We start from the raw sequence: 16,522 nt of genomic DNA, 5'->3' as shown, positions 1-16,522 counted from the left end.
TCTTTTAAGGTTATTTCATTAAAAAAAAAAAAAAATCAGCTCCCTTGGATTTGGGCCAAAATGGACTTAGCATACATCAAAATCCTATCTACAACACCATAATGTATATAGATTAAAAAACAAATTGCCTTCATGGGTAAATTTATTTAATTTACCGTCTGTCAGCTAACACCTCCATTAGGGTCTCCTTCAACCTTCACGAGTGCAAAGAATTGAAGAAAACACCCACAATGGGTTTATCACTCAGATATTACAGCCATTAGCTTTCAATGTCCCCACCTGTTTTCATGATTGTTCATTGTTTGGTACCAGCAGTGAAACTAATGCAAAGTCCAAAGTTTTTTTTTTCCTGTAAACAGTAAAGGCACTGTTGAGGCCAATCCTTGTCCACAGGGGCCTTCTCAGCATAACCAGAGATAAAACGAAAAGTTTCTTTGAAACCATCCACACATTGATACCCCAGGGACACCCCCAAGCACCCCAGCTCTAACACAGTGCTTCATGAAAATGGTAGCACCAGGTGTGTGGAGGGCATTGGGTACGACAGTAGAAAGGCCTGGCTGCGCAGCTTTACCTGACTTCCGTGGTTGTGAAGGCCCCTTAGGGGGTACTGGGTACCCACGCTCAGAGAGAACAAGGTCGGCATCACAGGACGTCGAACGCGTGACGCCTTACGTCTCTCCGTTTGTTGACGCAGGCCGCACAGCCCAGAGGGCACCGCCATGGCGCTGGCGCAGGCGCGAGCGCGGGGGCGGGAGCACAGCCCCGCAGACGGTTGGTGATTGGATGAGGAGGGTTGTGGGGTGTTAGTCTGCGTACTGCTGGGACGCCACCAGGCAGCTTTTGAAAGATGTAATTCTGGCCTCGTGAGCCTTGAAGCCCGAGATCGAACCGGGAGGAGGAAGCAACGGCGGCGGCAGCTGCGGCTGGCGAGCCTCCGGCCTGCCACTAGGTCTCTGACCTACAGGGCAGGAAGGACAATTTTGGTGGGTGGGAGTTGGGCTGGAATCGGCCTTTGAGAGTCTTATGTTTTTATGTTTTCTTTTCTGTTTTTCTCTGACCCCCGGGTAGATGTAAGGGCTTTTCCTGCCAACTGTTTTGACTCTTCGTTACCCTTTTGTAGCAGCACTTAGGGAAGGGCTGTAGGTGGGACGAGCCCCGTGCCTGTTAAAACTCTAGTTACAAAGCAGTCATGACATAAGTTAACGAGATTTAGTTCTATCTCGTGTGTGTTCAAGCCATTTATGGGAATATACATTATTTTTAATTTCAGATTATTTTTATCTAGTACTTTGTTTTTTTGTTTTCTGCCAATTTTCGTATGATTTATAGGCGAGAAAATGTCTGGCAACAATGACTGGTTTCAGAGTTCCCGGGTCCCTAGCTTTGCTCAGATGCTGAAAAAGAACTTGCCAGTTCAGCCATCAGCCCAGACGGTAGCTACACCCACAGGATATTCTTCAGAAAGTTACAGCCTGTCGAATATGGCATCCAAAGTTACGCAAGTGACGGGTATGACTTCTTTTTCATTTGCAATAATGTCTGAGTTAAGAATCCGGGATGGCCAGTAAGTATTGTTGAGCCTCCAGTTTAAATGTTCCCTGACTATATATCCATATACCAGTGGCTGTGTCCCATCTGGAACTCAGATTTGACTCTGAACACTGAAGGAGGCCTGTAGAAATCCTTCCCCTTGCTATGCAATTAATTATTTTACTATTTAACCACTCAAAGGGTGTCTTGCTTTTTTGAGGTGCAGTTGTGTTAGCCCCTTCAGGGAAGAGACTGAACTTACACTGGTTTCTATTCCATATATCACTGAGATTAAGTATAAAGCAGGGACAAACACCTAAAGTCAATTGAATTCGAAGTGAAAAGTAATATAAAACAGTGAATGGGAAACAAACTTGTCTTAGTCCCAGGACTATGTCCTCAGTCTAGGTCTTAGTGACATCATGTGTAAAAAAATGACTTTTGAGAGACTCTGAAAACCTTGACCTCACTTAATGTTATGACAATGATAGTACTTCTTTGCAAATAGTTTGAGTACTCCAAAAGGTATTTGCTTCAACAGGTTGCACTTGTCATGTGTGCCAAAATTTTTTAGTAGAAACTTACCTGTAATGAAAAACAATTAGATATATCAGGGACAATCTTCCATTTTAGTGGAGGATTTAGTGCTTTTACTTTTTTTATTATTATTATTTTACAGAACTGACCACTGTAAACATTTATTTTTAGGTAATTTTCCAGAACCATTGCTTTCCAAAGGTCTTTCATCTACTTCAAATCCTGTCCTTCCTCCAAAAAAAATACCCAAGGAATTTATAATGAAATACAAACGTGGAGAGATAAATCCTGTGTCAGCTTTGCACCAATTTGCACAAATGCAACGAGTTCACCTTGACCTTAAGGAAACAGTAACAACAGGCAAGTGGAAAGTTGTATCTGGTTATTGCAGTACTGGAAAATACTTTCCTATGAAAAGCATAGCAAACGGGCGCCTAGATGGCTCAGTGGATTAAGTGTCCAACTTCAGCTCCGGTCATGATCTCATAGTTCATGGGTTTGAGCCCCATGTTGGTCTCTGTGCTGACAGCTCAGAGCCTAGAGCCTGCTTCAGATTCTATATCTCCCTCTTTCTCCACACCTCCCCTGTTCGTGCTCTGTCTCTCAAAAATGTTAAAAGAACATTTTTTTTTTAAAGCAGAGAGTACAAGTGGTACTAAATTTGGTTATTTTCTATATTCATGTAATGTTGGGGTTAGGTAACTAGTATGTTTTGACAAATATACTTCAGAAATTTTTATATTCATACTTTTCTGCAAATAACGTACATGTACAAAATTTTTCTAATCACTGAATTTTAATTTTTTGAGTGTGGCTAGTTGAACTGAAATCCCGTTAGTGAAATTCAAGTGAAATGAACTGAAATTCAAATGAAATTCTGAATTTCACTTCTAAAAGTGAAACTAGGACTTGGATAGTATATCGAAAATAGTATATGATGGATACCCTTTCTGCAGATGTGTGTGACTATTTTCTCCATTCTCGCTTAAACCACCTCCCAACCAGAAGGATCTTTTACCACATTGTGCCTGTGGAAGGCTGCAGGAGTAAAGATCAAATAAAACGCAAACAGCAGCCCCTGCTCTCTTTACCTTATGACCAATGATTAGATAGAACTTTCGGAAAGTAGAGGGATAAAAAAATCAATGCTCTTGGGGTGCCTGGGTGGCTCAGTTGGTTGAGTGTCTGACTTCGGCTCAGGTCATGATCTCGCAGTTCATGAGTTCAAGCCCCACGTCGGGCTCTGTGCTGGCAGGTCAGAGCCTGGAGCCTGCTTCAGATTCTGTGTCTCCCTCTCTCTCTGCCCCTTCCCCACTCATGCTCTGTCTCTCTCTGTCTCTCAAAAATGAATAAATGTAAAAAAACTTTTTTTAAGAAAATAAATGCTCTTAACAGGTATTGACAGGCTAAAAGTATGAGTCAAACACAATCCTTAAAAATATATATATATGTGTACACATATGTGTGGGTTCCTATGGGTATTTGTATATAAAAACATTATTAAGTAGCTTGGTTTTTAAATTTTCTCTTACTGATACTAACTTTTGCCAACATGGGTCTCAAGGTATCTTTGCAAAAGGATTTAAAGTTTTTGAGATTTTAGCAAAGATTGTCATAGTGAAGTCAAGTTTCCAGTCTGTTGTTTTGAATGAAATAACTGGTAAACATGTGACAAAAATAGAGTCTTAATATCGCAGGTGGGAGTTTTCCAAGGTCTAGTCACTGTAGGTGGGATTACTTCATGACTGGTACTGTGGACTTAATTTTTGTGTCACCAGTTGTATTTCCCTCCATTCTTCTCAGAATGCTCTTAGAAAATGTAAGCTGTTGGTCATAGTAAGAAAAAAAATGTGAGGGCAAATCTTCATTGAACTTAGTAAAAGCTGCTCACAACTACAACCCATTGATAAGTAATGATATTTACTTTATGTGTATACTACTAGTTGAATAATCTGAATGAGTAGGTTTAGTAATGACACCAGAGTATATTTTAACAACTCTACAGGTGATTTAGATACATACTAAAGTTTGAGAACCTGAAGCATGATGGGATGAAGCTTAAAGGCTCAGTACTCTGACACAGAGGTCTTATTCACAAATTTGATGGGTCATATCTCACACATAATAATCTCACCCTTGTTAAATAAATATACAAAATATTACAAGGTTTAGTAAGTTGGGACGGGAACCTAGGTGATCATAATGAAGGAATTTGGGAAACTGAAGTCATAGATGGTGGGAGGAAAGCAATTTACTCAAGTGTAGTCAGGAGTTACTTGTAAAACTTTGATATATATGGAAACCCAGAAGTTAGTGTAATATGTAAGGAAGTAATAATAACAGTGATGATGAGGCTTATGTGGAGTGACGCTGTACCTAGCCATCCATAACGAGTAGAGACTTGCATTAACTAGAGAACTTCTAAAGTCTGAATACCAACAAGTAAAACTTGAGCTGGAAAAATCTTTGGCCTATAAATTTAGATGATTCCACTTCAGTTTTCATTAGGCAAATATGAAAACTAGGTAAAAGTAATTGTGTAAAACTAATCCTTCTAGGAATTTTGGATGACTGGACATTCAGTATAAAACTGTTGTTTGTTTTGGTTTTCCTCGTGAATTCTCTCCCCTCCACTTGCCTTTAAAGTTATGGTGGTTTGAATTGCTTACCATGACACCCTGATTGGTTCACAGGATTTCTTCAAAGGGATATTTTTGTTCTGGGGCTTACAAGAGTATCAGAGTACTCAGAAGGTGGGAGAAGAGAGATGTTGCCAGAGGCTCCACATTTTACCTCTTGTTGGTCATTCAGTAGATATTTGGGTGCTTGCTATTGCCAGGTATTTCTTTATACAAGACCCTGTCCCTCCATGTATGATCTATACTCTAAAGCTGGCCCTACTGTTCATGCTGAATTTGGAGCTAACCTGGCTGCTTGATGAATTCCTCAGAACTGCTTTGCTTTTAACCTGCATTGGCTGTGGGGCATCTGGGCGTCTCAGTCAGTTAAGCGTCCGACTTGAGCTCAGGCCACGATCTCACTGTCCATGGGTTTGAGCCCTGCATCAGGCTCTGTGCTGACAGCTCAGAGCCTGGAGCCTGCTTTGGATTCTGTGTCTCCCTCTCTCTCTCTGCCTGTCCCTCTGCTTTGCATGCTCTCTCCTTTGCACTCTCTCTCTCTATCTCTCAAAAATAAAGAACATAAAAAAAATATTTAACCTGCATTGGCTGTAATAAATAAAATAAAATAAAATAAAACACAAAACTAATAGGCCAAGATAGTTTTCCACAGTGTTTGTACTAGGATATTTTTCTTTATAAAATGTCATTTGCAAGAACATATTATGAATTGTTGCAGCATTCATTCTGACTTCTTTTTCAAGGTAACATTATGGGACCATATTTTGCTTTTTGTGCTGTGGTGGATGGTATTCAGTATAAGACTGGACTGGGACAAAATAAAAAGGAGTCTAGATCCAATGCAGCAAAATTAGCTCTTGATGAGCTTCTACAATTGGATGAAACTGAGCCAAGAATTTTAGAAACATCAGGTAAATACTCTTGATTATAAAGTGTTTGTAAAATTAATCTTTTTCCAGAAGGAATCACCGAAGGATTTGTTAAGAATTATTTGGCAACTACAGGAGAGAAATGGCAGAATTTATTTTCTTCCATTGCTGATTGCTGACATATTTAATATTAGTTAAAATGCTCCTGTATAGGGGATTGAGTACACCCGTTGTGATGAGTACTGCGTAACAAACGTATAGAATTGTTGAATCACTATATCATACACCTGAAATTAATATAATGCTGTATATTAATTATACTTGAATTAAAAACAAAATAAAAATAATAGCAAAGGAAAGAATACAAAGATTTTATATAAAAGAAAAAAATACTCTTGTGTATTTCAGCACCAAATTATATGAACATGTTGGCTGAATTATCTGATAATTTGTCAGATTCTCAAGAGCTTCATATCCAGAAATTTGATTTTCTCTGTAGTTCATTGGATTCTTATTATGCACTTTAATACTGTGCATTTAATGCTTAGAATTTTTAAATGCAATTTTTGTGAAGTTGGCTTATATTAAATTCAGTGATGGTAGAGTTATTGGAGAAAATAATGGCCTAAAGTAACACAGCAAATAGGTTAAGTGTAAATTCCAGAATTAATTGCTGAAGTTGGAATATTGACTCTGAACAGACAAGTTATTTGCCCTCTAAATGCAAGCTTTATCATTTAAAAAGGGAGGACATTAAAAAAAAGAATAAATAAAAAATAAAAAAAACATAAAAAGTGGGGGCACCAATAGTAACTACCTCCTATGCTGTTATTAGAATTAACTAAGTAATGTATGCAAAGCCCTTACCTAGTGTTTAGTGAATAATTTGTAATAAAATGATGGTAGCTTTTATTACTATTAATCAATTTGAGGAATATGTTACCATGTTATATATGCTAGCATAGTAAGCAAATTTTGTCATAGTGAGCAATTTTTGCTCATTTAACGGTAGATTACATTTTGGTTCATCTGTAAATGATAACTTTAAAAAAAGAAAAATCTGATTTAAACAGTGATCATAAACTCATTCTTTTTAAATACAAATCATCACTTTATTTATTTTACTACTGGGCTTTTTTTTGGTTTGTTTTTAGTCTATTCATTTTGTCTTTCTTAATACTTAAACTTTTTGTTCTATGTTCTTCTTTCATGTATCTTTATTTTTGTTGTTTAAAACTAATAATTAAAAATGATTTATTTTGCCACATCTTGTGAGTTTTGATGTGTGGTTTTTTTCGTTGTTTTCAAATAGTTTGTCATACTTTGGATTTATTAAGTACTTAAGAATGTACTTTGTTAATTTTTACGTTATTTTCTCTTCACTATTTTTCAGGCTTATTAATTAAAGGGCTAGGTATGATGATTCTGGTATATGTCTTATACATGCTGGCACTATAAATGTCATTATCCTTATTTTATTGAAATGCTTTCATTTTTACATGTTATTTGACCTATAGAGCAGTGATGCAGTGATTTCATGTTGTTACAGTGTGTATTTTTTTAATTCAATATAAAATAACTTTTTTATCTTGTATATTTTATGTTATATATGTTTTGGTCTTGAATTTTTTAAAATTCTCAGATTGATACTTTGTTACATTTTGTATTGGTCCAGTGTCTTTATCCTGTTGTTTTGTTTTTAATGATTTTCTTTTGTGCATAAAATTAGATTTTTTGACCTAGTCAATAAATATTTCAATAAAAAGCTTTAACATTTGCACTTATTATGAATGTCTGATGTCATATTATGCATTTTTTTCCTTTTGTCCTGTGGATAATGTTTTGACTTTTTTTCTTTTAAATATTTAGAAGGTACTGATTTTAACCTAGAAATTCCTTCCTAATATTAAATCACTTTTGATAATTTTGAGTTCTGATTTTATCATTTGATAATTTTGTCATCTTTACTAGTATTAGTTTTTGTCCATCATTCATTTATCCATTCTCACACTGCTTTATGCCCTGAGTGAACAAATTTTACTCACCTAGAGCTTAGTGTGACAAGTGATTTATTTAGATTTATTTTTTTATAGATATGCCTTTGCCTTTCCAGAGTCTTTAACAAATTAATGTAAAATGTAGAACCTGTGACAAATAATATTCTTAAGACATTCTTTCAGTTTATTTATTGAAATCCTTTATATGTGATTATTTTATCAGCTATCAACCCATCTAGGTACGTCCCCAGCAATATTTTGCCAGTTTCCTTCCAATAGTAGCATGCAGCAGAATGAATAAATCAATAAATGTTTTCAGGATGTACTATGTTCCAGGGCCTGTGGTAGGTGCTGAGGATCTAGAATTACATAAGACCTGTCCTCTACTCTCAGGGAGCTAAGATGTAAAATGCTTTGTTGAAATTAAGTTAAAATCTATCTACACAATTTCCCAAGCATCTAACTTAATCATCGGAAAATGTTTATGGTTAGCTTCTAATGATAAATACTTCAAAATGCTTATTTAGGGCTAGCAAATGTTTTGCCTGGTGGGATACAATTTTTAGTTTTTAAATATTTATCTTTTCCATTTTTTGTGAAAATTAAAACATTTTCCCATCTCCACTGGTACCACTTTTATTTTCAATACCATTGTTTTCTCAAAAAGTGCCAATAGTGCCTTAATTATGACTGAAAGTTTTTAATAATGTATTTTCTGTGGTCACAGAGCCTGGTAAAAATTTAATTAAGTCACCTTTTTCTTTACAGTGAGTTACATTTTCTTTAAAATGTCCTAAACATTTAAAAACCATATTTTTAATTTTTTCAAAATTCTGAGCTCAAAAAAATTATTTTCCACGTATTGCTTCTTTCATATTTTGTACATGGTGTTTTTTAAGTATAATCATAATTGTTAATTGACTGTATAATGTTGCTCTAAGTTTTTTCAAGGACAGTGTTATTAATAATACTCTGTTAGGTTTTGAAAATCTTAACACTTTTTATACAATGATTTAAGAATCTGGTTCTAAGTTTAGCTTATTTCAATACTGCTTTTTTAAAAAATTGAGGTTTTTAGTGTGGTAAAATAAAATTTTGTACTGCATATATATAAAATATAAATTTTAGTATCGTAATTAAGTGTACACTTTCGTGTTAAATATATTCACTTTGTTGTGTATCCAATATCCAGAGCTCTTTTCATCTTGAAAAACTGAAATTCTATACCCATTAAAAAATTACTCATTCCTTCCCCACCCCCACTCCACACCAAGCTCATGGCAATTACCGTTCTATTTTCTATGTGAATTTTTCTAGGTACCTCAAATGGAATCATACAGTATTTGTCTTTCATTGCCGGCTTCTTTCACTTATCATTATGTCCTCAAAGTTTTTATTGTAGCATGTATCAAAATTTCCTTCCTTTTTAAGGCTGAATAATATTCTCTTGTATGTATATACCATATTTTGTTTATCCATTCATCAGTTGATACATACTTGGGTTGCCTCAAATTTGGCTATTGTGACTAATGTTGGTATGAACATAGGTGTACAAATATCTCTTTGACATTCTGGTTCCAATTCTTTGGGATTTATACCCAGAAGTGGAACTGCTAGGTCATATGATAATTTTATATTTAAATTTTTAAGAGCTGCTGTACTGTTCTTTATAATGGCTGCACTATTTGACATTCCTGCCTACAGTGTGGAAAGGTTCCAGTTTTTCCACATCCTCACCAATGCTTGTTATTTTCTGGGTTTTTTAAATAGTAGCCATCCTTTTGGGTGTGATGTGGCATCTCATTGTGACTTTGATTTGCATTTTCCTACTGACTAGTGATGGTGAGCATTTTTCATGTGCCACTTTGTATATCTTCTTCAGACATATGTCATTCTCCATTCTTTTGCCCATTTTTGAATTGGGTCATTGGTCTTTTTGTTGAGTTTTAGGAGTCCTCTATCCAGTAGTTCCCTTCTTTATTCACAGTTTCACTTTCTGTGGCTTCACTTACCTGTGGTCAACTGTGGTCTGGAAGCAGATGATTCTTCTTCTGACATGTCATCAGAAGGTCAATAGTAGCCTAACACTGCATCACAATGCCTGTGTCATTCACTTTACTTCATCTCATCACATTTTATCATCTCCCGTTGCAAGAAAGGTGAGTACAGTACAATAAGATATTTTGAGAGAGAGGACTATATTCACATAATTCTTATTACTGTATGTATATTCTATTATTAATTTCTTACTATTATTAATTTTTTTCTAGTTTATAAATTAAACTTTATCATAGGGATGTGCATATAATATACATATTAAAACATAGTGTGTTTGGGGCGCCTGGGTGGCGCAGTCGGTTAAGCGTCCGACTTCAGCCAGGTCACGATCTCGCGGTCCGTGAGTTCGAGCCCCGCGTCAGGCTCTGGGCTGATGGCTTGGAGCCTGGAGCCTGTTTCCGATTCTGCGTCTCCCTCTCTCTCTGCCCCTCCCCCGTTCATGCTCTGTCTCTCTCTGTCCCAAAAATAAATAAAAAACGTTGAAAAAAAAATTAAAAAAAAAAACAAAACATAGTGTGTTTGTGTGTGTGTGTGTATATATATATATGTATATATATATAGGGTTCAGTATTATTTGCAGTGGAACTAATCACCTCAGATAAGGGGAGGACTGGTGTATATTCTGGATGTCAATGCCTTATCAGATATGTGAGGTACCTATGTTTTCTCCCTTTTTGTGATTTACATTTTACTCTGTTATTAGTGGTTTTTGATTCACAAAAGTATTTAATTTTGATAAAATCGCAGGTTTTTATTGCCTGTACTTTTAGGGTCATATCCAGGGAATTATTGCCAAATCCAGTGTCATCATCAAGCTTTTCTCTTTGTTTTCTTCTAAGAGCTTCATGGCTTTTGCCCTTATGTTTGGGTCTTTGATCCATACTGACTTAATTTCTGTATGTAGTGTTAGGTAGGTGTCCATCTTTAATCTTTTGCATGTGAATATCCAGTTTTTACAGCATCATTGAAAAGATTGCCTTTTCTGTTTTTGAATGATACTGGCACCCTTGTCAAGAATCATTTGACAAAATAAGTGAGAATTTATTTCTGCATTCCCTGTTCCATTGGTCTGTATGTCTTTATGCCATTACCATACTGTTTTTATTTACTGTCACTTTGTATTAAGTTTTGATATAGGGAAGTGTGAGTCTTCCACCTTTGTTCTTTTTCAAGACTATTTTGCTTATTTATGCAGTGCCTCTTAAGATCCAGTGCAACTGGTACAGTCACATTTTCTTTATTGAAATTATTTGTGCTTGATAAATAGGATTTAATATCTGTGTTTTTCATTCCACTTGTGCCTAGTGCACTAGTAAATGGAAAAAAATCATCTTTCTTTGAGTTTTTAAGGTTCTGCTTTTCTAAAGTCCAGAGTGTATATATCTATAGTTAGCCTTTGCTTAACTAACAAGATGACATCGCCAATCTTTCCTTGCTAACTTTTATGTATTTGGCCAGTATTTCATTTTAGTCAAAATGAAGTCCAGAGGAGGAGCTTTTTTGCTTCCTTTGTCTTTATGAATGATTCTTGAGAGATCTAATATCTTGAACCTTTGCTCCTGGAGCCTCTTCATTTAAACTTTTATGATCTTTTTTTGTTTCTTTGGTTTAGTGTTCTTTTTTGGTTTGTTTTTCCTAGATTCCCTAACTTGGGAAACAAATTGGAAAGCCATTGCAAAGAATGAGACTAACAGCTTTGAAAACTTTGAATGAAGTATCCCCCAGGAAAAATGATAATTCTCACATATTAAATTTTTGATAGGATAATAATTTTAAGTATTTTGCGTAGTATTACTGTAAATAGAGAATTGTTCATGGGCATCTAAAACAAGGTTTCATTTTAAATGTTTTTCAGAACGTTGCATCTATTACAACACCAACTATATAGTAGCAATTATGCCTGTGCTGATAAATTAGGAAATCCAGAAATGTGTTTGTATAATTTCAGTAAGGCAGGACATTTACTAAGGCTGAGCTAATAGAGATTTGATGGCCTAGAGTTGGCAGAACTATACAGAAAAAATAATCATTTTTAGATAATAATCTAATATGTGTGTTACATAATAGTAAGGTACCTGCTTTTTGGAACATGGAAGCTTCACGTTTCTTTACATTTTTATTTTATTTACAGGTCCTCCTCCTATCCCTGCAGAACCTGTTGTTTCACCTGAACCAGTCTATGTCTCAAAAATACATTATGGTAAGAAAGTCCTTCATAATGATATTTTTTTAGAAGGGGAGCCCAATAAAAAGTTATAACAACATATAATTAAAATATGCTCAGGTGGGGTGCCTGGATGGCTCAGTCAGTTAAGTGTCCGACTCTTGATTTCAGCTCAGGTCATGATCTGACGGTTCATGAATTCAAGCCTGACATCGGGCTCCATGCTGACAGCACGTAGCCTGCTTGGGATTCTCTCTCCCTTCTCTCTCTGCCCCTCCCACACATGAGCTCTATCTCAAAATAAACTTTAAGATAGTTTAGGTATGAAAATACATTAGTATTTTATCATTCAAACCTATCAGACTTCTACAAGGAGAAGAATTTCCTTCTATATTGTGCTAAAAATGAGAAATGAGGAATGGAGAGGAAAAATTGAAGAAATGGCTTTTTTCATATGAGGAGATGGTTCATCAATTTCATATATCTTCTCTTTTGAGAACGCTTTTCTTTGGTAGGCTTGTCATTAATGAAAACCAACAGCTTTCTGGTAGTGCTTAATGGTTGGGCATTCATTTTAAATAATCAGTTTCTTAATGGCAGTTATTTGTCACACAAGCTCAGGAAAACTATGACTGCAATTGCAGTTACTAATTACATGACCAAAGATCAACTACTTCTCCATGCACCTTAATTTTTCCATTTGTAAAATGTCCATAATAATAATTACCTTATAGGGTAATTGCGAGGATTCCGTGTAATCATATATGTAAAATACTTAAAGCAGTGCCAGTAGATGCTTCCTAAATAGTAACGTTTTATTATAATACTTTGTCATATTCAATACTGTGTGGTAGTTATTGTATACTTTTCCCATTCATTGGTTTATGAATCCTCTGAAAGTCAGGGAATTACTCTTTACTTCTTCATTGCCTACATAGTGGTAACATTTCAGACTTCAAAGTTTAGAGTATTTATAGAATTAAAATGAAAAAGAGCCTACCTTTCTCTTTTCTATATCTGCAGATTAGGATTTGAAAAATGGGTTTTATGCTTAGTCAAACTTGTTTTCTGTTGTCTTTTTTTTCTCATTGTTATTGTTATATCTCTTTCTCTAAAACAGAGAAAGACCCTGCACATTTATGAGTTTGTTTGCAGTAAAAGGACCAGACCAGGGAAAGTAGGCACATTCAAATGGCAAAGTCTACCAACAGTTTAATATAGTCACTTGATCTAACAGTCATAAGAATTGATGAAGAGAAGGGAAGTGAGGGATCAATCCAGCAATAGTCATCTCTTAATATGGGAAAGGGCTCTGGTCTGTCTTTTCAGCCTCTGTGGGCAATTTTAATGAATAGTGGGGTAGAATCTCCAGTCAATGATTGACAAATAACACAGATTATGATTACCCTGAGAAAACAGATCAGTCTGTGGGGAAGAAAGAACATATGTTAACAGTATGTTTAAAGAAATACAAGATTAGGGTCAGCTTTGGTAGGCTCAGACAGGAGTCAAGTATCAGAAAAAGGAGAGCAAACATTATCCTTCAAACACAGGAGTTGGATGTTATTGCCTTTGAAGAAAAAAGATTTGAGACTCACAATAATTTCCGAAACAGATTCTGCTATGCCAGTTATAGAAGATACCACTATTTCACAGCCTGTTTGTTCTGCCATATCTCTGACTGGACCATATCTTCATTAAAAACAGTGATATTTTGGGAGGCACCTGGGTGGCTCAGTCTGTTGAGCATCCGACTTCAGCTTAGGTCATGATCTCACGGTTTGTGAGTTCAAGCCCTACATCAAACTCTGCTGACAGCTCAGAGCCTGGAGCCTGCTTCAGATTTTGTGTCTCCCTCTCTCTCTGCTCCTCCCCTGCTCACTCTCTGTCTCTGTCTCTCAAAAATGAATAAATGTTAAAAAATGATATTTTGGCTTTGAAGATAAGTTCAGGTTACACATGATACTAAAAACACATGACACTTGAAATTGGCAACTTGAAATCAAAGAAATGGTGTTACTTGGCATTATGTATGTCATGTTCTTATCTCATTCTTCATTTTCAGTAATTTGTGAAATCATCTTATTTCCTCAATAGCTGGAACACATGTATAAGGAAAATGATACTACTTATTTTTTTACATGCATGGTATGAAGAGATACAATTTAGTACCTAAGATTTGATTATATTCACGATATTATTTCCTTCAACACTGAATGAAGATCAAGAGGATTACTGATACGTTGTTAAGACCCAAGGGTTCTTTATGATATTTAGGTGCAATCTTTTAATGGGTAGCAAAACATTCTCTTGCCCCATACACGATTCTTACTCTAGCAGTACTAATTGCAGTGTGGTTTTCTACTCCATATCGTAATACAAAATAATTGCTAACTACATGTGGTATAATTAAACAAATTATAGTACATTTATTCTATAGATCCATTAGGAAGGATGTGGTAGTTACTATGTCTATCCTTGAGTGATGGCCAAGACCAAGTAAATGCAAAGGGTGCATTTCAGCATGTCCCAGTTTTTATATTTTGAAGTGATATATGTTTATAGATTCTAAAAATTTCTGTTAAGAACTGAAATAGTACCCACATTTGGTGAGGGAACCTCTGAATGTATATCTTTATATTGCTGTTTCAGTTTAAAAAAAAAAGTAAAATTTTAAAATATCCTTAAATGAATACTGCTTCTGTATGATGAGTGTTTGGTGATAAGCAGAGCCAAGATGCTGAGAATTTCTCATTTGTATTTTTACTGCATAAGGACCAAAAACTAATTTATACACCACACATTGATGGTTTTGACCAATTTTAGGTAAATGTATGCTAGCATGCAATTATAATAATTTTTATCTCCACATTGTATGCTTTGTGATGAGATAAAAGAATATAGCCATTACTTTATTCTTTTTTCTCTCAGAGCTTCATTTTGTGATTAATTTTATGATTGTTCTCATTCTTCTTGATAATGTGAATTTGGAGTTTATTTTGGCCAATAAAATAGCATTAACAGTATTAACAGAAAAATTAAATATTAACAAATATAAACAAAAACATGCAAATGACCTAACTACAATGTGTTGTATCCAGTTAGCAGAATGTTAGCTGAGACCAACATCAAATTTTTATTACTTGTGTGCTTTTAATGTAATTTATTATTGAGCAGGTCAAAAGAATTTCTATGAAAATTATAATCAATTATTCATTTCATATATACATAATGCATGATAGAAAAGTTCTTTCATTGCTTTTTTTCCTCTGAAAATATGAAATGGGCTACAGACTACTTGGTAGACTGCTTAGCAGCCATCATGAAACATGAGGAACCGTCAGCGTCTTACAACTAAACTTTGAGAAACACTGTATGGTATCAGGTGATTCTGCAACCTCTCATTCTCTAAAACAAGGGTCCTTCAGTAGGGATACACAAAGCAACAAATGGCCAGGGCCCTACCCCAGAATCTTAAGTTCTGTCATGTTTTTAAAAATTTTTTTAAATATTTTTATTTGAGAGAGAGAGAGGGAGGAGGGGAGAGGCAGAGAGAGAATATGAAGTGGTCTCCACACTAAGAGTAGAGAACCATATGTGGGGCTCGAGCTTATGAACCATGAGATCATGGCCTGAACTAAAGTTGGACGCTTAAGCAGCTGAGCCACCCAGGTATCCCTCTGTCATGTTTAAAAAAAAAATCCATGGGTAACTTCTGATGTATATTCTTGATTATAAACTGTTCTTTGGTAATCCTGGTTACTTAACACTGTCTTTATCCCCTTTCAAAGTTTAGGACTTTTTAGTAGGAACATGGAACTATATCAAGGGTCTAAGTGCTCTGTGTTTTTCAGTGGTTCTCAGTGGGGCAAATACTAAGGAATGTATTTCAATTATCACAATGATGAGGGAAGACTACTGGCTTTCAGTGAGATGTTGGTTGTCTGGCAATGTAGAATAATCCTATACAACAAAGAAGTGTGTCTTATAGGACTTTTGAATATTTCAACAAATATAGATCAGTAACTCTCTAGTGTGTAATATGAAGACATTAAGAGAAATTTTCTATAAAGCTCAATAACGTGTTTTATTTGGAATGGAATGCTTTAAAATATCAGTCATGATGTAAGTTATAATTTGTTTACACATCTGTAAGTTACAAACTCAATTGTTAAGGTTGTAATTGGAATAATAGAGGTCTCTGCAAGAAAGCACAGTGTTTTTCAAATTCATACTCCATTTGATTTTTTTTTTCCAGAAGGGAGACATATTCAGCGTGGAAAGATATCACAAATTGTTAAAGAAACATTTAATCAACTAATATCCAATCATTCAGAATATCTGAAATGTAGCAATTCATTGGCTGCTTTTATAATTGAAAGAGGTAAGTCCAAATACATGGGATGTGTTGGTTTGTAGAAAAGCTATTAAATATCCTAATTTTAAGATGTGTATAGTAGTATTTTAATTAAATAACTTTGACCCTTTTTACAGTGGTATTGCATTGATTTGAAGTGGCCTTTTCTAGTGGGTGTGTATCATTTTTTTAAATATAATTTATTGCCAAATTGGCTAACATATAGGGTGTAAAGTGTCCTCTTGAGTTTTGGGGTAGCTTCCCATGGTTCATCACTTACATACATAGTGGGTGTATATCATTAAACACAAAGGCTCTCAAAGTTAAAATATACTGACCAGAAACTAATAGAGAACTGCAGAATGGTA

At 35.2% G+C, this 16,522-nt stretch overlaps 1 protein-coding gene across 4 annotated transcripts in view; it reads left to right on the top strand.

The window, feature by feature from the left end:
• The first annotated feature begins 672 nt into the window (after nt 1–672).
• ADAD1 (adenosine deaminase domain containing 1) overlaps nt 673–16,522 on the top strand; it is a 103,283-nt gene continuing 87,433 nt past the window's right edge. For 2 of the 4 annotated variants that reach the window (XM_058721458.1, XM_058721457.1), the window contains exons 1-6: nt 673–774; nt 1,333–1,512; nt 2,242–2,430; nt 5,453–5,620; nt 11,765–11,833; nt 16,056–16,181. In XM_058721458.1, coding sequence (XP_058577441.1) covers nt 723–774; nt 1,333–1,512; nt 2,242–2,430; nt 5,453–5,620; nt 11,765–11,833; nt 16,056–16,181 — 784 coding nt within the window. In that variant the 5' untranslated portion in view covers nt 673–722. Of the gene's footprint in view, nt 775–810; nt 987–1,332; nt 1,513–2,241; nt 2,431–5,452; nt 5,621–11,764; nt 11,834–16,055; nt 16,182–16,522 lie in introns of those variants that run through there. The other 2 variants (XM_058721455.1, XM_058721456.1) reach the window with 2 other exon arrangements.

The sequence above is a fragment of the Neofelis nebulosa genome, chromosome 3, assembly GCF_028018385.1.
Source record: "Neofelis nebulosa isolate mNeoNeb1 chromosome 3, mNeoNeb1.pri, whole genome shotgun sequence".
Classification (NCBI taxonomy): domain Eukaryota; kingdom Metazoa; phylum Chordata; class Mammalia; order Carnivora; family Felidae; genus Neofelis; species Neofelis nebulosa.
Note: the sequence above shows the minus strand (reverse complement) of the source record. Positions and strands in the feature narration are given on the sequence as shown.